Source organism: Electrona antarctica (assembly GCF_951216825.1).
Source record: "Electrona antarctica genome assembly, chromosome: 23".
Classification (NCBI taxonomy): Eukaryota; Metazoa; Chordata; class Actinopteri; order Myctophiformes; family Myctophidae; genus Electrona; species Electrona antarctica.
In genome coordinates this window covers 12891887-12917711 of record NC_136804.1, presented here as the reverse complement: position 1 = coordinate 12917711, position 25825 = coordinate 12891887, and the positions used below count along the sequence as shown (strand labels likewise).

The 25825-nt window shown below is 44.0% G+C and overlaps 1 protein-coding gene across 1 annotated transcript in view; it reads left to right on the top strand.

Annotated features, from left to right (window-relative positions):
• Positions 1-2970: 2970 nt before the first annotated feature.
• lrrc17 (leucine rich repeat containing 17) overlaps positions 2971-25825 on the top strand; it is a gene marked incomplete at its 5' end in the record, with an annotated part of 34246 nt that continues 11391 nt past the window's right edge. Inside the window, 3 exons of the mRNA XM_079494212.1 lie at positions 2971-3300; positions 5272-5526; positions 6509-6782. Coding sequence (XP_079350338.1) covers positions 2971-3300; positions 5272-5526; positions 6509-6782 — 859 coding nt within the window. The remainder of the gene's footprint in view (positions 3301-5271; positions 5527-6508; positions 6783-25825) is intronic.

Here is a 25825-nt window from a genome sequence, read left to right as displayed (position 1 = left end):
CATTTTTCAAAATTGTTTATTTTATTTGGATATTTTTAAGTGTGTGTGTGTGTGTGTGTGTGTGTGTGTGTGTGTGTGTGTGTGTGTGTGTGTGTGTGTGTGTGTGTGTGTGTGTGTGTGTGTGTGTGTGTGTGTGTGTGTGTGTGTGTGTGTGCGTGTGTGCGCGTGCGTGCGTGCGTGTGTGTGTGCGTGTTTCTAGAAACTAGAATCTTATCATAAATAAACGTAGCCGATTTTACTCCTACGGATATGAAGCATGAACTGATAAAATACTGAGAAAAGAAATCAATTTCCTCCGAACGCAGACATTATCAAATATAACTCAATATCCTAAACGACACAGAGTCACATACCTGACAGAATCGCAAGGGTTTGTTTCATTTTTGGAGGATTTGTTTTGTTATTTTTGGAACACAGCTATGACACGATGTTAAAATGACCCTTTGGTATTTTCAATATAGAGAAAATAAAGCACGTCCGTGACCCCGGGGATAACGGAGTGACGCCAGCATTTTGGTACTTTGGTAACAAATGCAAAACATTGTTTTCATGTCTGCCCGGGGAACAGACCATGTGACCATGTGTGACTAAATTTGACTGAGGGACTGCCATTGGATTTTTTTGAATTTTCGTTTTTTTCATGTCATATGAAAGCAGGGAATCATAGCTTCAAATTGACATATTGGTTGTTCAGTTTGGCCCACCAGTTTTGGAGATATGTCTTGCAGAAAACAGCGAGTTGAGAAAACAGGCTTGAACGGTTCACTTCTGTGGTCTCTAACATTACACCTAGCTACATGTTTAAGCATTTATTTCATATTTACATGTCGATTTCAGCTCTGACACTTATTTCAGACATGCTCTAGTATGTGAAGAGTTTGCCTGTGCTATTAAAACATTTTGGGGAAAAAAATAGTTTTTCTCCTCTGGTGAAAAGCTGGAATTTGCGCGATGGCAGTCTCTCAGTGAAATCTGGTCACATGTGTGTTTCCAATTCCTCACCGTCTCACTGGCTGAAATACATACATTCACACATGGTAACACTCACGTGCGCGCGCTCACACACACACACACACACACACACACACACACACACACACACACACACACACACACACACACACACACACACACACACACACACACACACACACACACACACACACACACACACACACTCTTCCTGCCAGCTAGCTATATTGTGATTGTTTACAGAGTAAATTAAATGTAACTGACAGGGGACCAACATGAAAAGAAAGTAGGAATGAGAGAGAGAGAGAGGAAAAGGTAATTAGTGGTTGAAAGACAGAACAAATTGATGAAAGCTGGAGGAGGAAGGCTCGGGAGGGGGAGAGACATCAGGTTGCACTTAGGAGGAAGGAGAGGGGGAGAGGGTGTGGGAACTGGGGATGGTCTCGCGGAACATAACTGGGGAAGATACTGTCATGTTTGAACTGTGCCTGGTGTGCTGCCATCTCTTCTCTCTGTTCCTCTGATACAATTACCTGCTCACACTTATTTATATCTCTCTGTCTGTCTCTCCACTGTCTCTACCACTGTAATTCTTTCTTCACATAACAAACCAAACTGTGAGTCTTTTCCAGTAGACCAAACATATTTTGCTGAATGGACGAATGTGTTCACTTCACACACGCAGAACATTTCTGGATTCTGGTGCGTGTCATACAGTGTCTTCCATTTAGCTCCTCTGGGCCTTTTTTAACTGCCTACTTACAGCCGCAATACTTCATGTGGTATTCATGTGAAACCTTAATTAAAGTATTTTTGTCGCCAGCCCCGCTACCCTCTGTGACTACCACACTGTCCTTGCACTGTCCTTGATCACTGTGTTTAAGAAAATACTGATGATTCACATAATCTGAATCAGGTTGATGGTGACATTGACTGTTTTGATGTGTCAAAGTTGTGTAGGGGAATAGTCTCTGTCATTGACGATTGTACCTAAATACTGTAGTTGCTATAGAGACTATGCTAATCATCGGCAGTTAACTGAAATACAACAGTGTATTGTCCTAATTTATTTTCTCGCCAAATGCGGGCGTGTGTATGTGTTTCTGACGTAATCTGAAGACTCTCCTCTTCAGACTCCACCTAAGCCTGTAGTTTGTACTTAGCCTTGACAACCATGCAGTCTTTTACAAAGGGTAACATGTAAATAGCATGTTATTTAGACAGATGCTAGGTTAATTTGTTGACCTGGCAAAATATAGTTACTTGCGCAAGCAGAGCGCGCAAGTACTGTAATCGGCTGCGTACCGGTATGTCTGTGTTGTCCGTCGGCCAATGGGGGACCACCTTTCTTGATGCCGTAACTAAGGTACGTGGGTAGGAATGGTGGTCCCTTATTGGCTATTGATGGTGACGTAACTAAGGTACGTTTCAAGGTTGGTATAAGGTCAATAACGGGTCTAAAGGATTTAGAACAGCAGTTGTAATAGACATTAGTTAGTACTTGCGCGCTCTGCTTGCGCACAAGTAGGCCATGATTTACAGGTATGTCCTACTTGTGTGCAAGGCGCAAGTTGGCACGTGGACAGAGTGCATTTCTAGTTTGTATATAAAGTATAGTTTCAATGGACATATTGTTTATTTTTTGATAGAATATTGTTTAGACTGATGCGGGTTTACCTGTGATCCTACAGTATAGTTTACTGAGGCACTACATTGTCTTTATGCATTATATGTGTTTACCTTGCTTACTGTAAGTCACTCTGGATAAAGTGTCTGCTAAATGTGGACATTGTAAATTGTGTTTGACTTTTGTTATCTCCATTTTTCTGTTATGTCAACTGTCAACATAATATCAAAGACTCACTCTCTCTCTCTCTCTCTCTCTCTCTCTCTCTCTCTCTCTCTCTCTCTCTTTCACAGTGACCTGTCTCCTATGTCTCATCCCAAAAGCATCCTCCCCAAACTGACCTGATCTACACGACACCTCTCCTCTCCACCATGCGCCTCCTGACCACTCTCCTCCTCTTGCTCCTGCTGCGGTCGGCGGAGCCGCGGCGCGGGGCCCGCTCAGGGGCCAATCACAAGGGCCGCTCTCGGTCCCGGGGCGGTCCCGGGGCCCTGGCGGGAGGAGGGGCGGACCCCGGGGGTGGGGCTGTGGTGCGGGGGCGTGGCAGGGCTGGGGCGGTCCGGCGGCAGGCGGGGGTCTGTAAGGAGTATGTGGAGGCGGGGGAGAAGTACCTGGACTGTCAGAACAAGCAGCTGACCGCTGTGATGGAGGACTGGCCCACCGACATACACCACCTGCTCCTGGCACGCAATAACATACAGGTATGTGTGTAAGCACTTTATCATCATCATTTGTCGACCGCGGTCGAGATCATGGATTTCACAATGCCACGCCAGACCTCCCGGTCCTTCATTGCCGTCCCCAGTTCCTGCTTACTGATGCTGGCTGCTTTGAGGCAGGATTCCAGAGAAGAAGGGAAGATAATTATAACCTCATGATCAGCTCTAAATTGTAATACCTCACCCAATATATTACCTTATTTCTATCGTTTACTTACCCTGTATTCTCTGTGTCTTGAAGACGCATAGAATTTTTGTTTGTAAAATATCACTTGAATAGTTCACCATAGTTCACAAGAAATCACTTAATTTCTATTGTTTACTTACCCGCTGTTGTCTTTCACTCATGTTTGTTTTCCTTAATCCAGAATCCAAAAATGAAGAAAACACAGTGGATTTTGGTAGAACAAAATCTAAATAATAATATATGACTTTATTGACAGTTATTGCTGTTGTTACATGGAGTATTTGCAGGAGTGTTTCACTGTCTTACACTGTCTTGTATTTGCTTCAATATTTCGCCGGTCTTTCCACAATAGTAGAGTCTTCTTTCACTTTTGGCCTCTAGTTTGGTGCCCCTCCAAGGTAAGGTGCTGCCGCACTTAATGTCCTTGAATTCAGCCAGCACTGTCTTTTAACCTTTATTTAACCAGTAAAAACCACATTGAGACTAAAGTCTCCTTTACAAGTGTGAATTGGCCAAGAGACGATGCAAAATAAGTAACACAGCTCTGCCAGTAACAATAAATACAAGACAATAACAGGACAGACATGCAACATCTACAAGCACGTGGCTTTATAGATCAGCTATTTTTCAGAGCACGACAACCACAGCCACACATAACATGACCTGTCTTAGTTCTACTGGATCGCTTCTCCACTAGTCCCTCCCTAGCATTTTCATCTAGTTTTTATTTGTTGACAAATTGTCAGTATATTTAGTTACAGTTTTAGTCATTATAGCTTAGTAGGCATATAGGGTTTAAGTGGTTAAATTTGCCCATATATATTTCATTGTACAACAGATATAGCCACATGACAAGCTCATAACCTGCTATAAAAGAAAGACGAATTTTCTTTTTTGGGTTGCCTAATTAAAGGAGAGGAGAGGAGAGGAGAGGAGAGGAGAGGAGAGGAGAGGAGAGGAGAGGAGAGGGGTTACCATTACAGCATTGTCTGGTAGATATCAACCACCTGCTACTGGCTACCAAATGAAGTGAAACTAAGTGAAACCCTACCGCCATGCAAAGCCAAACGGCACAAACTGAGTTCAGAAACGGAGAGGAATTTATAGTTTATATCCTCTCCTCTCCCTCCAACAGTATTGTGGGTAAGGTAGTATATTTTAGCATTGGGAATAATAACCTTTACTGAATATGAAATCCAATACGAACTTTCAGACAAAGAACCCAGTACAGAAGTTAAACATTATTTTGTGGTATAGTGTAGAAAAACTTGTCTGAGGGTGGACTACTAATAGACCCATAAGGGTCCGGTAAGATCCTGCTGCGTTCGCACTGGCAGATACAAAAGAATCAAAGCTACACAGCATATTTGTAGCTTTGTATCTGAAGTTGTTAGCACTTAGCAGTTTGTCCTTTTTGTAGCTGTTGTAGCTTTTTTAGCAGCTACAAACATCGGATGCATCTTTGTATCTTCATGTCATTGGCTTTCATTGAAAATGAATGGTAGCCTGTAGCTTTGTATCTTCATGTCGCTGGCTTTCATTGAAAATTAAAATGAATGGGCACCATGTATCTGGGGCCCAGATCAAAGTGAGATTCTTCTCTATCGCCAGATCATGGTTGAACATCAAGAGAACAAACGCCTAACCTCCACCCTTGCCTCCCGTCTGTCCAGGTGCTCAGAGACGGCGCATGTTCTCCAGAACCTTATACCGTGTGGGCCGAAGATCAAATGAATAAAACACCTATAAACCTCTGTCCTCTCCAGGTGCTCCGAGACAACATGTTCTCCCGGTTCAGCCAGCTCCGCAGCCTGGACCTGCAGCAGAACCAGATCTCCCTGGTGGAGGAGCAGGCCTTCTGGGGCCTGTCGCGGCTCACCACGCTGCTGCTGCAGCACAACGCCATCCGCTCCGCCTCCGAGGAGCTGCTGCTGCCGCTGACGCGCCTCGTCTACCTCCGCGTCTACGACAACCCCTGGAGCTGCGACTGCGGCCTGGACAGCCTGGTGCGCACGCTGCAGGTCAGTGTGCTGGAAGAGGGACGTTTCGGGGGTGTGGGGGGGGGGGGGGTGGGGAGCCGAAGGCTATGAGCTTGTAGATCTGCTATTTTTGAAAAATCATGCAACAGTGAACGTTTTAACTCATATCTTTGCATCTGGGGGGGGGGGGGGGGGGGGGGGGGGGGGGGATTTGTGAAGTGCTCAAACGGTAGCCTGGCTAATAAGCCAGACTCAAATAACACTGTCGTGTGGTATTTGAGTCTGGAGATGCTGTGTATGGATCTTGTTTCCTGGGGGGCGGGTTCAAACATTTTCTCTTTGACGCAATTGGTCAGAGCTACTGTCAGTCAAAGGTCTCAAGCATTGAACTTCACTGTACCAAAGCCCGCCCATATTGCATACCGTGTCCCGATTGGCCACACCAGTTCTCTGGTGTACGAAATGGGCGTACAATTGAGCCTCTCCAGACCGTAATCCGCCGGCAGGCAATTTTTTTTTTGCCAACGGCTGATTCGGTCTGGCTTATTAGCCAGACTACTCAAACGGCACATCTGTATATACTGTAGTGTGGGCTAATGCATTCCCAAAGCACTCCCCGTCTCTCCCTCTCAGTTTCCTGTCACCCTCAGCTGTGCTGCCCAATAAAGTTGTTACGCACAATGTCAGTTTTCACACTGTATACAAATCTGTTAAAGTATTTGTAGGGTTAAGTGGTTAATGTTTGTAATAATAATCAAAATCCACAACCAAACAAAATCCACAAAGTAACTAAAGTTGTAAAATGTAAAACGTGCAATATTTGTCTCTTCGATGTAACGGAGCAGAAGTATAAAAATCACACTCGTGTGAAGTGAGGGTCGCTCTTATCATCATACATCATCACATTCCGGCCAAGCACTTTTGGCGTCCTCACTTTTCTGTCCTCACTTTACCTCAAAATGTATGTCAAAGTACAGCACTTGAGTACAAGTACTTAGAGTACTTTCCTCCACCACTGCTGCAGGTGCCCAGCAACCGCAACCTAGCGAACTACGCCAAATGTGCCGAGCCGGAAGACCTGCGTGGCCACAAGCTGAAGAAGCTGAATGTGGATGCGCTGTGCGCCACCGGGGGCAACCAGGTGGACAGGACTCCTGGTGGGGCAGGGGGCGACGGAGGAGGGGGAGGTCAGGGCGGGAAAAAGCCGAAGCCACCGCCCAAGAAGGTGAAGGCGGACGCCACCACCCTCTGCCACACCTACATCTTCCCCAGACCTCTGCTGGACTGCAGCAGCAAAGGTGAGAGACCACGTTGACTTCTTGACTTGTTTGGCTGCTCTCTCCCTGCTGGCGTCTATGCATTGTTCACTTTGTTGTTGAACTCGGTGCACTGTAGTTACAGACTATAGTGACTAGGTGACCAAACGTTTGACGTTGACGTGGGAGGGGTCCCCTTCACGTCATTTGACGCCGTCCCGTGACGGAGGCGTGCAGTGTAAAGTGGACTTGAGCCACGAGAGGCAACGTTAAGCAAGCGATTCGGCGAGTCGCCGTACCGAAGGCTGTGAAGTCCGCTTCAGCTGACTCAACTTATGTCCGCTAGGGACAGAATCATAACTCCACCCAGATGCAATTGGTTCCAAGATGTTACAGAAGCGACCCAGTGAATATCTATCAATCTATATAAATGCACCAAGTCTCTGTACGTCTGTCTGTCTGTGTGTAATCCATGGACATGCATTCTTGAAGTGAGTCTCTATACAGAGAAGTGGTGAGAAGTTGAAGTGAGTCTCTATACAGAGAAGTGGTGAGAAGTTGAAGTGAGTCTCTATACAGAGAAGTGGTGAGAAGTTGAAGTGAGTCTCTATACAGAGAAGTGGTGAGAAGTTGAAGTGAGCATGGTGGTGAATTCAGCCTCGTAACGATGCAGCTTCTCAATCTGGTTGTATTTTGAGGTTCTACACATCACTGAGTCAGCAAGTCTGGCTGGGGTGGGGGGCAATACAGGCCCACAGTGCCCATGCATCAGAGAGAGAGAGAGAGACACACTCGCACGCACACATGCATGCACAGTTGCGCGCGCGCACACACACACACACACACACACACACACACACACACACACACACACACACACACACACACACACACACACACACACACACACACACACACACACACACACACACACACACACACACACACAGTCAGCTATCCATCTATTCAAACCTCTTCCAAACTTCACATCTGGTTCTCTCTCTCTCTCTCTCTCTCTCTCTCTCTCTCTCTCTCTCTCTCTGCTTGAAGCACCAGTATATAAATGGCACTATGAGGCAGCTATCACTCTGGTTGTATAACGTGTGCATGGCTCCACATAAAGCTTGTGTTTCACTGTGGCTTGGTTTTGTCCAACACAGACAGAGAGGAGGCAGAGTAAAGAGTTCTGCACGCACATCCCAGCACAGCGTCATAATGTGGTTCCTTTATAGTCCACTTCACTTATCTCCTTCTCACGTGTTTGTCTCTCTCTCTCTCTCTCTCTCTCTCTCTGTCTCTCTCTCTCTCTCTGTCTCTCTCTCTCTCTCTCTGTCTCTCTCTCTGTCTGTCTCTCTCTCTGTCTGTCTCCCTCTCTCTCTCTCTCTCTCTCTCTCTCTCTCTCTCTCTCTCTCTCTCTCTGTCTCTCTCTCTCTCTCTGTCTCTCTCTCTCTCTCTCTGTCTCTCTCTCTGTCTGTCTCTCTCTCTGTCTGTCTCTCTCTCTCTCTCTCTCTCTCTCTCTCTCTCTCTCTCTCTCTCTCTCTCTCTCTCTCTCTCTCCTCACATCAAATCCACTGATGCTTTCTCTCTCACTCTTTCATGTAGTGTTAATATTGACAGCAGATTTTGATGTGGTTTTAGTCATAGTCTTTAGAATAAAATTCCATTTAGTCATATTTTAGTAATTGTCTCCACCAGGCCGAAGGCATGGGGAGAGAGTATGTTTTACACTCCGTGTATCCGTCCGTCCGTCCGTCCGTCCGTCTGTGAACAGCTAATCTCTGGCACCGTTAACCCGGTCGATGCCACATTTTGCACACACACTCCCTGGATGCCAACGATGAACCTCTGCCCAGAATTTCCAGAACGGCCTGTTATAGCGCCACCAGGAGGCCGCTTTGTGCAAAACAAGTTTTTGGACAGTACACCTACAGATTTTGTCCAAACATCACACAAATTGGTACACAGTGCCCAGAAGGGCACTTTTTCTAGTTTGAAATGTTTTAGGTTAGGTTAGCTGACTAAATATCATAAGATCTTTGTCAACTAAATCTACCGTCTAGTCGACTAAAACTATTTTTTCCATGCCGTGATGGCGTCGTAATACCTGATCATACTTAGCTGTGTGCCGAAAATAGCCGATCTACAACCAACACGCCATGAGCTTGTAGATCTGCTATTTTCGGAGTGCGACAATTGCACACAACCAAACAAAAAATTACGTGGCAGTTGGCGAACACTATAGTCAACGAAATTTACACTGATTTAATGTCAAATCTCTTTTGGTCCTCTGCCGTCCGTGACTGCCCTCTTCTCTGACTCTCTCTCTCTGTCTCTCTCTCTCTCTCTCTCTCTCTCCACTGCCATGCCCACTCACCCACTCACTGACTCACCCACTCACTCCTCTCACGAAGCCGTATTTCATTATACGCCGATGATTTCTGTGTTTTTTTCGTCGCCGCAAACAAAGTAAAGCTCTCAGATTTGGGGACGAATGATTGATACCCCTTATAACAGAGGAGTCTGTGAACTGTGAACAGAGCCCCATCTTTCATGGCGTGCTGACGTGTCAAAGCCGCACAATGCTCCATCTGTGTCCTGTCCTGTGCGTGCCCGAGGAAGCTTTTAGCATATTTTCCTAAGTATTTTCTCTCTCTCTCTGACTCCCTCTCACTACAGTGGCAGCATTTTTCTATCGATTCTTTATCTGATTCTGAGCCCATGTGAGGTCTCTCTGTTTTGCCTCACATCCGTCTTGTCGTCTTCCTCAAATCCCCCCATTTCATCATTCACTCCATCTGTCTCTCCATCCGCCCTGCAGTCCCCATGAGACTTGAAAAAGTTAAATTACTATATATCATATAGCGAAAGTTCTGCTGGCTTATGCTGTCTTTGGGAACATTTTTTTTTCACAGTTTTGTTTATTCAAGATTTCAGGGTATACAGTAAATCAAATAATATGACAATATATGACACACCCATACGGAACATACCAAAGAGATAACAACATGTACATATAAATGTCATGACCACTATATGCAAAATATTGTGGTAGCATAAATTTGGGAACATTTTAGAATTGTAATATCTCTGATTCTTCTTTTTGGTTCAAAACCAGCTTGATTTGTGCTGGTTACAAAATGTATGTTTTGGTACCTGGCTGTTACATAGCGATTATTCACGGTTTCAGAGTGAAGCGGCTTTCAAAATAATAATATTTTTTTTCACTGTTTGGGAAACACTGCCATTACTTTACTAGAGTACAGTACAGTACGAAACAATACAGTATGACACATGTACAGTCCGGAAAGCCCAAATAGTGTCTCCCACCACACAACCCTCCTCCCGTCTCCTCACTTCTCTTTCCAGGACTCAAAATGTCCTTTTCTCCATCTATGTTTTGCATCAAAATTTGATGCAAAACATAGATGGAGAAAAGGACATTTTGAGTTGACATTAATTGTCTCAAACCCCCCTGTTTCCAGCCTCTTTCTCTCCAACCCCTGCGTTTTCTCCATCACACTTTCCACTACACTCTTTCTCTCTCCCAGTCTCCTGCCTTCTATCCCTCTTGTCTATCTCAGTGGTCAGTGGTTGTTCCATTGAGGGGAACCACAGCACATTCCAGTCCATTCAGACTCCATCTTTCTCAGTACAACATCTCGCCGAGTTGTTTGTCCCAGTGGAGATGGCATAATACTCTCAAGGCAGCATTCTCCGCAACAGGGTAGCAATCACTGTTGCCATGTCTACTTATTATAAGAGACTTTGGGCTTGTAAATATTGGTGGTTGCGGTTTTTGGGGCTTGTTTCTGAAGCGTAAATGTCTTTCTTTCTTTAGTTCAACCATTTTAACTCTATATACACCGGCGCACCGCAACACGTTGTGAGCTTGTAGATCTGCTATCTTCAAACAATCTTGAATCTTTGAAAAATCTGGAATATGTTTGAAACATTTCAGCAACACAAAAGGTTTTCAGATGGCGGTATGTGGCTCATACATATATTAATTTGTGGCTCCATGAATGACATGAACATGTCTGTGAACCACTGCTCTAAAACAACACTAGGCAATAAAGTTTGACTTACCTGCCCCTAGTCGCTTATTCTGGGCTTATTAGATTCCTTGGTTGCTTTTTTTTCTCTGGCAAGATCTGGCAACACTGAGTAGAATCTTCAAGTTTGGAAACACAGGCCAGGATTTCATCATGGGAATGGCAAATAGCTAGGCCCCTCGTTTTTTTTTTTTTCTTTTTAAAGATTAGATTTATGGCTGCATTACAAACAATACTCTATGATTTTCAGGTGTTGGAACCATGTGCAGCTCATTATGTGCCTCTCACAGACATATTCCAAGTTCTCTGAAGTCTCAGTCAAATTCAATACAACGTTGTTGTCAACTAAATTATCATCGTGCAGGCAGTCACTTTGTGCCGCACTACATGCTTGATGCTTGTAGATCTGCTATTTTTGAAAAATCTTGAATATAAAATACATATAGCCTATACATATAGCCTATATATATATATATATGTGACCAGATTTGACTGAGAGACTGCCATCGCGCACATTCCAGCATTTCACCAGAGGAGAAAAAGATTATTATTATTGTTTTTCCAAAAATGAGTTAATAGCACAGGCAGACTCTTCACATACTAGAGCATGTCTGAAATAAGTGTCAGAGCTGATATCGACATGTAAATATGAAATAAATGCTTAAACATGTAGCTAGGTGTAATGTTAGAGACCACAGAAGTGAACCTTTCAAGCCTGTTTTCTCAACTCGCTGTTTTCTGCAAGACATTACTCTATAAGCCATATCTCCAAAACTGGTGGGTCAAACTGAACAACCAATATGTCAATTTGAAGCTATGATTCCCTGCTTTCATATGATATGAAAAAACGAAAATTCTAAAAAATCCAATGGCAGTCCCTCAGTCAAATTTAGTCACATATATATATATATATATAATTTTAAAGCGAACATTTGCAAAAGTTTGCTTCTGGAGGTCTGCACGCGCATGCACATAATCAGGCACAAGCTATACCATGTCTGTCGGCCTTGTTATGGATTTCCTGGATAATCGAGTGTGGGCAGTTTGTCATCAGAACCTTATGTTACGTCTGGAAGAGAGACTTAATCAGAGAGAGAGAGAGAGAGAGAGAGGGGGGAGGTGGGGCAGTGAGAGAGAGAGCAATCCAGAGAGGGAGGGAGAGAAAGAGAAGAAGCATAACAATAGAGAGAGGTGAGAAGTGCAAACAAGAGGAGAGAGAAGAGGAGAGGAATATCTTCACGGTCCAAGCAGTAGACTTCAGCAATAATCTGTTACAGGGATACAGAGATAACCACTTAAGCTCCTTGGCGCCTGCAGCTTTTCCTGTAGAAGAAGCTGGGGCCCTGTTTGCTCTGGACTAAGATTCTCATGCTAAGAATTAGATACAACTCTGAAACAGCTTTTACTGTTTGTCTTATACGTATATGAATTCAGTAGAGTGTTATTTCTGAATTCTGACCGATGCACTATAACAGGCCGCTGTCTAATCAAAGACTCGGAGCATCTGGCTGCGCTGCTTGAAGGTTATGCTTTATCCAACATGACAGCCATGTAAACAAACACACAATGTCATGTACAAGTTACAACTAAACGTTGCTCTCAAGCAAAAGTTCGCCGATCCCTTCAGGGTGATTCTGGCACCTCCGCTACGCGTTGGTACCTAATCAGCATTTATTTCGGCATTTATTTCTCAATAATGATCGGCGACCCATTATTATCCCTTGCATATTAAATCTTATTATGGTTGAACGTAGTCCCTCAGGGCTCTACACTAGTGTCTTCAGTTTTCTGTCATTGTGGGCAAATAGCTGATCGACACGTTGTGATCTTATTGATCGGCTATTTTCAGTGAAAGCTTTCCCCACAATACGGATGCTGGGCTTCAAGTAGTTAAAGGAATATTTCACCCACAAACAATAATAATAATGAATTCATGGAGATTGTTTAGTTTGCATTCCTTTGCATTCCTGAGCCAATAATCCAATATATGCTTATAGGAGGTGGTAGAGGTGGTAAAACAGCTCTCACACTGTAAATCACTGGTGAGCCTACTGATGATCCAGTGTGATTTCCTTGGGTTTAGGACTGTCTGCTGTATATCTACGTACTGTCCAAATAAGTGATGACAAGAGACTAATGTGTTTGTGTACATTACATGTAGCCTGGCTAGTTGCCATGAGATGGGAGGCACCGAGGCAGCCTGGGACCAACTCAGAGCTGATAACCGGGGTTTGTAATCATCATGCTGGCTTGTATGGAATGCCTCCGGCCCCATTGCAGGACTTCTATAAACGAGTGTACACAGGACCCAAATGTAGGCTAAGTCTATATTACAAAATATAATGTTTGAGCATATCGTAGCTGGCTGGAAACCTTGTATGTCCAAAACGGTTATATCAGGAAATAAAAAATGGTGTGTGTGTGTCTATTTGAGTAAAAAATAGTCTCCTGAGTTTGGTTTTCATGTTAGTTCTTTCCCTTTCTCCTTTTATGCGTGTAGACTGAGAGAGAATAATTCCTCCTTGTCAGGTCCAGGTCCAATGCTAACAAGTTCTATATCTACTGCACAGCATCAATGTAGACAGATAGTCCCCCACGTACTTTGTTTTAATTATTCCACATGGAATCAAAATATTAGAGGCTATTTCTCAACCACACACGACTGGAGGAAAAGATAATGGTAGGATAATAAAGAGAAGGATAACAAGCTAAAAGGAAGTTGAAGAGAGGAGGCCCCCGGAAAAAAACTGCCTGACCGCGGTCAAGGGCCTTGTGAATGTAAACATCAATCATTAGCTGTGATAAATGTGGAGACAAACGTCTACTTTAATGCTCTGCACACCTACAGTACTAATTTAGTACTTAACAGTATATAAGTCATTCTATGTCTGTGAGTCAGCCTATGTAAACACTTTGGTCTGTAAATCAACTGGCTTGCATTCGCTGCATTGCATATTTCACGGTTTCTACACATAATCTGCTAACACAATAGGCAGCATTTACTGTAACTATACCTTCAACATCCACCAATGTAAACCACGGCTTTAAAATGTACTCTAGCTATTTCAAATCTGCTCTAGAAACATGCAGTATACATGCAGCATACAGTACTTAATATGCAATAGTAATGCACCATAATTATGGTGCATTAGCAGTAGACTTAAGTCTACTGCTAATGGTTGATCATCTGTGTTTACGCCTGGAGACTCCCGTCCAGGACAGGCTTCAAACCCTGGTTCAGATCTGAACCCATTTGATTTGGCGTTAGGGACCCGTTGCGACCGATGCCCTTGCTGTCGTTAATGCAGCCTGCAAAGTCCGTGCAGAATATAATGCATCACAATCTTAACCCATTTTGACCTGAGATCAGATTCTAAAAATGTCTTCTACATCCTGACAGTTTTCTGAAAAAGCTATGTTTCTATGTCAGTCGTTCTTCGATTTTTCAAAAATAGCAGACCTACAAGCTCATAGCGCGCAACTCGGTGGCGCGCTATGAGCTTGTAGATCTGCTTTTTTTCAATAGCTAAAGCATAACACGATGCGAACCCCAAAATGGGTTAAAAGGAGTATTGTTGCTTGACGTACAGTGCAGTGCCGTCAACCGGGATGCATTTCATCATGTTATCTACACGTTTCATGCCTTGTGACACGTAGGGCCTTCACAGAGCGCTGCACTTTTCACGGTCCGCTGAAAAGTGGAAGCGCCTCTTTGGTCTTACTTTTCTTCCTTTTCCTCTTCTTCTGGTGCCTATATCATGGTTATGTTACCGTCGTCGTTCTATCTGGTCCTGCCTTAGTATACGTATACGTGTCTTCCATATATGCAGCTTAACTTCATTACTCTGCGTCTTCATCTCAGCCCTTTCTAGCAGCTCTTCAGCACTGACTTGATCTATACAGAGTATTCTTCATTAACACTTTCCGAGTTACACAAGTTAATTGATTGATGTAGAACAGCAAAAAGGTTAGTGAAAAACTAGGCAGTCAACGGGGGATTGCGATTAATTATTCCTGCAATCAAACTGTTAATAGGCAGGCACCTGAGGCGATGCGAGACTGTGCACTAGCCAACTAACCTGACTCCGCCAGATGGGGCAGCAGAGAGTACACTGGGTTCCCCGTACTCTCTGCTGCCCCATCTGGCGGAGTCAGGTTACTAGCCAACAACACCAACTCAGGACTTTTTTTTCATAATTTTTATCCCACAATTTTGCAACCCATTGCAATTATTATCAATTATCTAATGTAATCCTGGGCAATACACTTCCTCTGCCAACCCCAACTCAGGACTCCTGAATCGCTGCCCTCCACACCCAACTCTCTAGCATCAGGGTCTTGAGATCTGCAGTGTTGTTGGCTCCGCTGTTGCACCTCTTTCCTTTCCTGGCTGTGTGCTCTGTGTTGGCTTCCATAGTATCAGTTTGCTTGCCACCAGTTCCGGGTGCCTGATGCATTGCCGCGGCGGCGTCATCCGTCTCCCTCTGACCTTGTCTGTGACCCGTGGGAGGCCCTCGTAGAGGCATGGAACACCTCAAGTAAAGCGCCTTGTTGTCTCCCTTCACATCCATACAGCAATTCTGACACCATTGTCTTGATTGAATACTTTTCATCAAAAATGTAAACAGCACGTGGTATGCATACATTAAGGCTAAAAGGATAACACGGATGTTTCCATCTGTGGTCCTATGTATTCAAGTCATCAACATAGCATAGAAAATAACACAATAATACATGCCATCAACAAATATGAACAATATAAGCCTATACTGTGTGTACAAAGGACAAAAGGGGAAACGACAGCAGTGAAGAAACCACTGTACACATCATTCAAATGGATGGTGTCAAGGCATTCCACATTTAGGTGACAGATGTCTCATGTTTGTTCTAAATGTGGGTGGTACCATATCATGGTTGCTCTCTATGGTGCTGTGGGTGTCACTCACTTTGGAGAAGTAGTTTGACAGGTGAGGGTATTAAATTCTAATCCCATTGGTATATTTGCTTAACCCCGTATTATACCCCTGAGCCATCCCAGACTAGCAAAGTGTGTTGGAATTAGGTGGGCCATGGACTTAAGGCAGAGAAGTCCATGGCCCACCGTACCTTTTTCCCTCACTGTATATGTTTCTTTTCCCTTTTTACCTCCATTATGATGAATTCCTGTTCTGTTCTTTGTCTATATAGAAGTGTCTATTTGTACGTCTCTAAATGTTTTGATGAATTGAACATGGTGGACCCTCTTGTAAACAAGTGTAATGCTTAATTGGGTCGTCCACTCACAGTTAACAGCCTTTTTATTGAGTTTGTGCTTGAAACAGTTAATAAATCTTTCAATCAATCAATCAATCAATCAATCAATCAATCAATCAATCAATCAGTTTGTTTTAGGAAGTCTGAAGCTTATAGTGAGGTGCAAGCATAATCAAAATGGCATCTGATGAATGAACCTCTTGCTTTTGATGGTCAGCTCTTCAGTATTGCATTGCATCACCACCACCCTCCCTTTAACGTCTGCTAAAACCATACAGAGAATGCATCCCATTAGCACGTCTGGCCTCCATGTGCTTTCTCCACAATGCCGAGGACCCCCAGAGGGGTTCCTCTGACAAATGAGCTCCTCAGCGAGGCTGTTGGAAATGAGTCAAACATGGAGCGCTGGAGGTAAAGCCATTACTGTGATTTAAACAAAGGCAATGAATTCACTCACAACATCCCAGCAGGACCGCTGGTCCCTAATCTGTGGAAATATACAACATAGTCTGACCTCTTAAACCTTCTATGAAACTATGTTGAAGGTTTAGCTTTGGACACAAATGACAATGGCAGCTTTTTTAATAATGACTTTCAATATTCTTTCAGGGTTTTGTTCTCTGTAAAACACTCACAAATCTGAAGACCTATAGGGTCTTTAACAGGGGGTCCGGGATCCCTATAGCATAGGGGTCCTCAGAGATACCACACAGGGGCCACCAAATCTTCTGCGATAGGGACATTATTAGTTTTAATTTGACATAAACCACTTTAACCCTACCATCCCAATTCGCTGAAAATAGCCGTTCTATACAAGCCGTGTCTGCGACATGCTGTGAGCTTGCGGATTGGCTGCTGTGAACATATTTGGTGTACAGCAAAATAGAGAACAGACCAAGTACAGAGCCAACGGTCAAGTTTACAAACATTGAGGGTTTAAGTGTGTCTGAAAATATTTAACCTGAATCCAATATGTAGTGGGAGCCAGGTCCCTGCTTCATCTCTCTCTCAGCTAAGGGTTCCATGGCCTGAACAACGTTGAAGACCCCTGGTCTTAGAGTTAATGAGAGTAGAGTATACATTGTATACAACATCAAGGACATACAGTGCCCACTTTCGATTTAATGAAAGTAATCCCTTTGAGTAACAAAGGGAATGTTGCCAAATTGCTCAAACCCATTGTTGTTGAAATTAATACATATAGGGCCATAATGGTGTTATCCTTTTAGCCCTAAATGTCTGACCGTACCTCGTGCTGTTTATATTTATGACCAATAAAATATTCAATCAATTAGGCCTACTAACTAATATGTTCACATCTCCATGACACATGTGTGAACTCCAGTCTATCATCACGTCGTCAACCTGTGAGTAAAGTTGTGGTTATAATCGCCACCAGCAGAACATGTTTCGTACAGCTGTTGAAACAAGCATGTTGCTGATGACTCCAACAGAGCCGGAACTGCAGCATAGCTTCCCAGTCCAACAGCAGGCTCTGAGCGCTCCACCTTGGCTCTTCCTTTCATGTTCTGTATGTCGTCGCTGCCGGGCAAAAAGCTTCTATCTCCATATTTAAAAAACGTTTTAAAAGATTTTACTTCAGCATGGGTGCTGAATGTTGGCTTGTGGTTTCTTTTCTTCTTCTCAAAATTAAATTTTTACAGACCTTGGTTCCATTTGTACACTTTTATTAGTTATGGGGGTCCTTGCAAATAAAACATTTGAGAACCACTAAGTAAGCCTTCTAGTGGACTCATAATGTGCCACAGTGTCATAGTGAATCAGGGTCATACATATTCTGAAGAAAACCTTGAGACTTCACATTCAGTAATTGGGTCTTATATGATCAAAATAACAACATTATAATGGTGTGTAAAACAGACAATCAAAACCAGTGGTGTTTCCAGGAATTACATTTTTGGCAGGCACGAATTACATTTTGGGCAGGCAAGATGTGTTAATTGTCGTCTCCCCGCGCACAATTGTAGCAGTAAAGGTTTTCAAAGAGATATACCTGCCAGACGTGTAGGATACAAAGGCTGAAAGGCATGCATTTACATTCCAATGGGTGATTGAGGGTTGTGCTCTACCGCAACGGCCAATCAGCTGTCCACTAATAGTTCTCAGGTCTTGTTTTTGGCAGAAAATGGATTTGGACAGGCCTGTCCTCGCCTTATTGTAGATACGCCTCTGATCAAAACATTTGCCACAGACAAGGCCAAGTCTTTGCCACGTTTATGGACATATTGATGACCCCTTGGGTGCCACACAAAAGTACTGAAAATAGCAGATCTAAAAGCTCACAACGCGTCGCCGTGTTGAACTAGTAGATCGACACTTTATTAAAACTTAGAATAATAATAAAAAAGAAAAGTGTTTTGGACATTCAAGGTTTCCACCCGATGCAGATGTTCCTTCATTCAGCGCCTCAGACGGATAAAGCAGTTCACAGATGTCCAAGCTGGAAGCGTGGATTAACAACCGCGTCACAAATAGCGGTGGTATAAAAAAATTACTTCTTCCAATAACTTTCCAATAAAAAGTGTTCTGATGTCCGCAGATCCATATATGGACTGTCTTTCATCCGTTTGATAAAGCACATGGCCGACGCTGCAGCATGGCCACTGTGGAAACGGAAACTGTTGCCCTTTTGTCATAGATTTGCGCCATTGAAATGAAAATCGCTGGATTTTCGATCACCCCGAAGGCTTCGTTTCTTCCTCCTTCGGAAAGGAAGAACTTGCAGTGCAGCAGGTTCTGTCTGTCTCTTTTTTCCCCAGAGTGTTTCTTCTGGAAGAAGCATTTCACAGATGTCAAAGGAGGACCTGGAGATTAAGACAGAGTGCTGTTAGTTTGTCTAAAAGATCTGCTCCATTCAAAATCACATTTCCTGAGAGGATCTTCCGTAAAGTAATGACGTGTCAAACTAGGGGGGTTTCATGATTCTGAATCCATTCCAAGCATTAGTTTTGCACAAAAAACACAAATGTGCCCAAATGTGCTTTTTTGCCTAATATATAGGTTAATGGTATGGTCACATATTATGCCAACTGTGAAAACTGCCCAACATATGCAAGTTAGCATCCGGCAGGGTTCACATTCTTTGACTATTAACATGGTTGAAATGGAGTTCGGAGTTAGTGGGCTTGTGTCTGACAAAATGAACATCAAATATCAATTATCAACAGTAAATATTGAATCTCGAGCAACGTCTGGGGTGCTCACAAAAGCCAGAGTAGACTTTAAATGACCCCGGAAGTGTTTTAAAGTGAAATAGCCCTTTAAGACATGTGCTGGCAAACAAAACATCGCCACAAGAATTTGGTAGTAAATCATTGGTGGCTAAAAATAGGTTGGTCTCATGGAGGATTAAGGAACTGAGGCTAATGAGGAAGAGACGATAAGAGTCTACTATCAGATGTTCACTTCCTGAGTGTCGTGAGGAAATAAATCCGCTGCTCATTTCCTACAGGATGTCTAGACCAGTCTGGGGAACACCAGGGGACCTTGGGGAGGGTTCCAGGGGGTCCCCAGCAAAAGCAGTTTAATGTAGCATCACAATTATTCAAATCGCTTGATCCATTTAAAATACAGATAATTCAAAAATAGTAGATATTCTAGCTCACAGCACGTCACTTTTTGCCTCTCTGCGAGGGTGCTCCCGCCAACCTTACATTAGGCCTATGTATTGACGATATTCAGATCATCTTGCCAGGTGCTAACTATGTGCAACTTCCAATTGACAGCCCATTCATCCAAACGGATCCAAACAGATCCTATCTGATTGTATTAAACAGCATCAAACCCACCAACATTGCAGCTGTGCGAAAGTTTGGAAGCACTCGTTTTTAGTAAAGCAACCTCCTGCTGCCTCCTGCGTTATGTGCAAATTCAAAACAGGTGGTAAGCAGGGCTGTTGAGTGATATCCAATGAGCACTCCCAAACTCTTGACAATAACCTGCACAGAATTTCTTGACCGGAAGTAGCTCATAACATGTCTACGGTGGATTTTTATAAAACAAAAACTTTACAGATTGAAAGAGGATAATTAAAACTTTCCGTACAGCTGCAATGTTGGTGAGTTTGACGTGGTGGACACACCCATACATATCGGGTGCTCCCGCCGGCCATTATGGGAAATAGATGGTGTGTTATAGGGTGGTACAGGAGGTTAGCCTCATTGCAAATGACAGACAGCAGACATATATCGGTGTATAGGACAGGGAGTATGTGCCTTTGGCTGCAGTTGTTGATGTCTGGGGGTCTCCATCCACATGAACAGAAAGGGAGCAGGCATGGGAACTGGAGTCTTGGCTGTGATATGAGGTAACTGGAGAAGTGCTAGCCTGACTCTAACTCTTGTACAGACAGACAGACAGACAGACAGACAGACAGACAGACAGCATGTGAAAAGCTTGTAAAGCTTTAATGTCCTGCACAGCACACCTCCAAGCATCCATCACAATGCACAGCGTGTGTGATTACATTTCCTTACATCTGACTGACTGCAGTGCAGCAACTGTGTGTGTGTGTGCGTGTGCATGTGCGTGTGCGTGTGCGTGCGCAGTTTCTGCGTGATTACATTTCCTTACAGTCGGCAATGATTTATGGCATAGTGCGTTCATGACAGTCATCTCTCTGCAGCATTAACGCGCGCGCGCGCGTGTGTGTGCTTTTCATGTTTATTTACATGTCTATCTCATATGTTTATGTGCCATTAGGCCTTGAATGAAAGACTGGACATTACACTGCTGCAGAGGTTTGAGTCTTTACACACTCGTTCTCTGACTCACTCACTGTGTGTGTGTGTGTGTGTGTGTGCGTGTGCGCTGCGTGCACGTGTGCGTGGGCAGGCAATGCAGCCAAAACACACAAACCTTTGACTTCTCCAACACTGATGCGAAACACACAGTAAATGGTCTTGATCTGATCCCTCTCTCTCTCCTCGTGGCCTAAACATCCTTCCGTCCACTTCCACTCATCTGTAAATGCTTATCACAACCCCCTTCCTGTTCATTCTACAGACCACCTACAGAGTGCTGAAATTAACTGTAGTGGTTCTGTACATTGAATGAGTTTATTATGCAATTCAGAGTTTGTTTTTGTCAAAAATAGCCTAAACAGCTATAAGCCTGCATGCACAACGTGTGATGCACCACGTTGTGAGCGTGTAGACCAAGGGTCTTCAACAGGGGGTCTGGGACCCCTAGGGAGTTAGAGTTACTACGGCGATGGCTCAGGGGTAGAGTGGCTGGATGGTAACTGCAAGGTCGCCAGTTCGAACCCGGGCTCCCTCAGAGTTAGTGTCGAAGTGTCCTTGAGCAAGACACTGAACCCCTAATTGCTCCTGATGTGCTGGTTGGTGCCTTGCATGGTGTCCGCCGCCATTGGTGTGTGAGTGAGTGTGTGTGTGAATGGGTGAATGTAATGCACAATCTCTGTAAAGCACCTTGGATAAAGGTGCTATACAGTTGGAGGCCATCGATATTGTCCTTTTCTTTTTGCTGAGGTTTGCGTGATCTGCGCAAAAGGACAGTTAACCCATTTTGGGCGGGAACCCCTTTTGGTGTTTAGCTATTTAGCTATTTAGCTATTGAAAAATAGCAGATCTACAAGCTCATAGCGCGCCACCGAGTGGCGCGCTACGAGCTTGTAGGTCTGCTATTTTTGAAAAATAGTGAAAATATTTATTTCAGAAAACTGGAGGATTTAGAAGGATTTTTTAAAATGTTGAGGTCATTTGACCCTAAATGGGTCAAATGATAAGGGACAATATCGGTGGCACCCAACTGTATAAATGCACCATTTACCATTTTACTACAAGGGGGCCTGTGTGATTGATAAGGAACATGTTTTGTACAGTAACCACTTGAACCCATAGCATCCCTATTCTGAGGGGAACAACATGCCGAAAATGGCAAAGAGGTTTGGTGTAGAGGGGTGGAAAAACACAGACCAGTAATAAAGAGGTTTGGTGTAGAGGGGTGGAAAAACACAGACCAGTATTAAAGAGGTTTGGTGTAGAGGGATGGAAGAACACAGACCAGTATTAAAGAGTTTTGGTGTAGAGGGGTGTAAAAACACAGACCAGTAATAAAGAGGTTTGGTGTAGAGGGATGGAAAAACACAGACCAGTATTAAAGAGGTTTGGTGTAGAGGGGTGGAAAAACACAGACCAGTAATAAAGAGGTTTGGTGTAGAGGGGTGGAAAAACACAGACCAGTAATAAAGAGGTGATGTATCTGAACCATGAGAGCCCCGGAGAAAAGTTGTGACACACGGCAGACAGCAGAAGCAGATCCGAGATGATGTTGTTTATTTCACAAGTACACAGCGCAGCAATGCATACAGGTTAAATGCTCACACCAGCCAGAGTGGCCTGACGTGCTCCACACATGGGCTGACGCCCGACTGACAAAGAGTCCCATCTTGGTCAACCTTTTAAGCAGTTTACATGAGTGTAGGGTGTCAACAGACATTTTAGTGACAAGTCCTTTGATCAATCAGTCTGTTCCTTCATGTCAACAAACTCCTTTGTCACACAAATAGCCACAGGAAGGCACATAGCAATGGCATGGCCCTCACCACATGGGACTGGGTGTGTGAGCCTGGAATGGAAGACAGTCACACACACCCTACAGACACCTCCAAATGAAAGTCCAAGATGAGCACAGTAGCACACATTACTAAGAATTATGAATTCCAGATTCATCATAACCCCCCTTATGACCGTCCAAAAGACTGTCATACTAAAATATGGAATCATAATTCTTACCACCCCCCTTGATCCTCAGCTGGACGGTACATTCAAGACATCAGAAACAGCAGCATTACAGTAGGACTTTCCCCAAAATGGTTTACAGACATTTAAGATCACAGCTTGTCATAAATGATTACATTACATTACATTTCATCCTCGATGTGCTTTTAGGACTCTCTCTGTGTTACTTTAATCTTAGGCTAAAACATAAAAAAATAAACACTTACAACATTCACTTCATGACCCCTTAGGTCATGAACGGACCATCGTCGAGACCTGACCACCTCTTTGTGATTCACACCCACGGAAACAACATATAAAAAACTACATTTTAGCTTAAAAACCACAGTAAAAATCCCCTTTACACCTCGATAACTCAGCTGTCTGTAATTCAAATCATTTTTCTGACAAATACCTAATCCTAAACAAAGAATAATGGTCAAATGATTAGTACAAATAATAACTGACATTTAACAGACGTTGCCGCTTTCAGGAAATTTAGGACGTGCAATAACATATACGTTATAATGCTTTGAATAAAACTCTGCTCTACTAGGGTAGTACATAATAAATGACGCTGGACCCCAGCTAAACAGTCTGGACCCCAGCTAAACAGTAATAAGAAAAGATAAAAATACATTAACAGGCCAGAGTTTAAGCAATATTTAACTAATATTCTCTACACGTCTCGAGGAAATTACCTAATTGTTTCATAAGTAGGCTACTCATGACTCAACTTATCTAATTATACGACGAAAACATACACCAACATAATGCCTATTAATTCATGTTGAAAACAAACGCGACACACGATTTGTAATCAGAGAGAAGGGAAGTTCATCTTCGCCTCTGATATATGGACAAAGGAAAATCTTCTGTATGCTGCATTCCGTTACCTCAATGTTCGCCAGGCCACGGATCAAGTTGTGAAAAAGTTCACACTGTTTTCGCTGTCCTCATCATCATCTCATCTCCCCCTCCCAACTCAGAACTCATCAGAGTTGGGAAGAAAAAGGCCGTTGCGTAACTTCATCACAGACGCCGCGTATGACGACCGCAAGGCCCTCAGCTTGTGTTGGTCAGCCGGCCAAGGAAAGGGAAAACCACCGCCGCGCCATGCGTCGAGTGGTCGCCTCTCCCCCGGGGAACCATGGGGTCCCCGCCGCCGCGCTGCGCTGCGTCCCATCACCTCGTCGTCCACCGCCAGCGCGCTGATGCAAAGACGATGGTCCCCGCCAACCGCAGCCGCACACCGCTCACCGTCTCCCCGCCGTCGATGCGACCGCTCCTGTCCATCCTCTCGCAGGGCAGGGTCGTGAGGCAGCCTGTAGCCGGCGAAGGCCTCCATCTCCATGTAGACGCACTGAACGCTGGATCACACGTCCCCGTCGTTGCTCACAAAAACTCCCCACCTCGAATTAGACTGAATAAAAAAGCCGCCGGTTCTGTTTGTCTGGCACATAAAAAATGTCCAATGACAACGGATTTCGGACACCATCTGATGTATCTGAACCATGAGAGCCCCGGAGAAAAGTTGTGACACACGGCAGACAGCAGAAGCAGATCCGAGATGATGTTGTTTATTTCACAAGTACACAGCGCAGCAATGCATACAGGTTAAATGCTCACACCAGCCAGAGTGGCCTGACGTGCTCCACACATGGGCTGACGCCCGACTGACAAAGAGTCCCATCTTGGTCAACCTTTTAAGCAGTTTACATGAGTGTAGGGTGTCAACAGACATTTTAGTGACAAGTCCTTTGATCAATCAGTCTGTTCCTTCATGTCAACAAACTCCTTTGTCACACAAATAGCCACAGGAAGGCACATAGCAATGGCATGGCCCTCACCACATGGGACTGGGTGTGTGAGCCTGGAATGGAAGACAGTCACACACACCCTACAGACACCTCCAAATGAAAGTCCAAGATGAGCACAGTAGCACACATTACTAAGAATTATGAATTCCAGATTCATCAGAGGTTTGGTGTAGAGGGATGGAAAAACACAGACCAGTATTAAAGAGGTTTGGTGTAGAGGGGTGGAAAAACACAGACCAGTAATAAAGAGGTTTGGTGTAGAGGGATGGAAAAACACAGACCAGTATTAAAGAGGTTTGGTGTAGAGGGGTGGAGAAACACAGACCAGTATTAAAGATGTCTTTTTGGGGGGCTTTTTGTGTCTTTATTGTCTCCACCAGGCCGAAGGCATGGGGAGAGAGTATGTTTTGCACTCCGTCCGTGTGTCCGTCCTTCCGTCCTTCCGTCCTTCCTTCCTTCCGTCCTTCCGTCCGTCTGTGAACAGCTAATCTCCGGCACCGTTAACCCGGGCGATGCCAAACTTTGCACACACACTCCCTGGATGCCAACGATGAACCTCTGCCCCACATTTTCCAGAACGGCCTGTTATAGCGCCACCATGAGGCAGCTTTTCACATTTTGTACCTAAAACTGCACCGATCTGCGTGAAATGTTGCATGCACACTCCCTAGAGGCCAAGGACAAACCTTTTACCTGCATTTTCCGCATCTGCCTTTTATAGCGCCACCAGGAGGCCGACTTTTGTAAAACACATTTTTTGATATTACTCCTCCAGATTCTGTCCAAAAATCTCACAAATCGTTACACAGTATCTCTATGGTCATGTGCTCAAGTCGGATCTGTCTGATATTTCATATTCCATCCTAATTGGCTATAATTGGCTTTCACAGTTTGCAAGATTGCCCCGTTTTGAACAATAGCCTCAAATCATGAACGCAGCATGCAATTTACGTGAAATCTTTCACACATTTTCTTACTAGGCTGAGGAATATATCCCACCCTTTTCACATTGGCCTGTTATAGCGCCACCAACAGGTTGATTTTTGCAAAACACATTTTTGGAACAAAATGCCTCAAATCGGTACACATGATCTCTGTAGTCATGTGATCAAGACGAGTCTGTTGGATTTCTCAGATTGTACACTGATTGGCTAAGATTGCCTTCCAAAGTTTTCAGGAGTGGCCCGTTTTGTACAAAA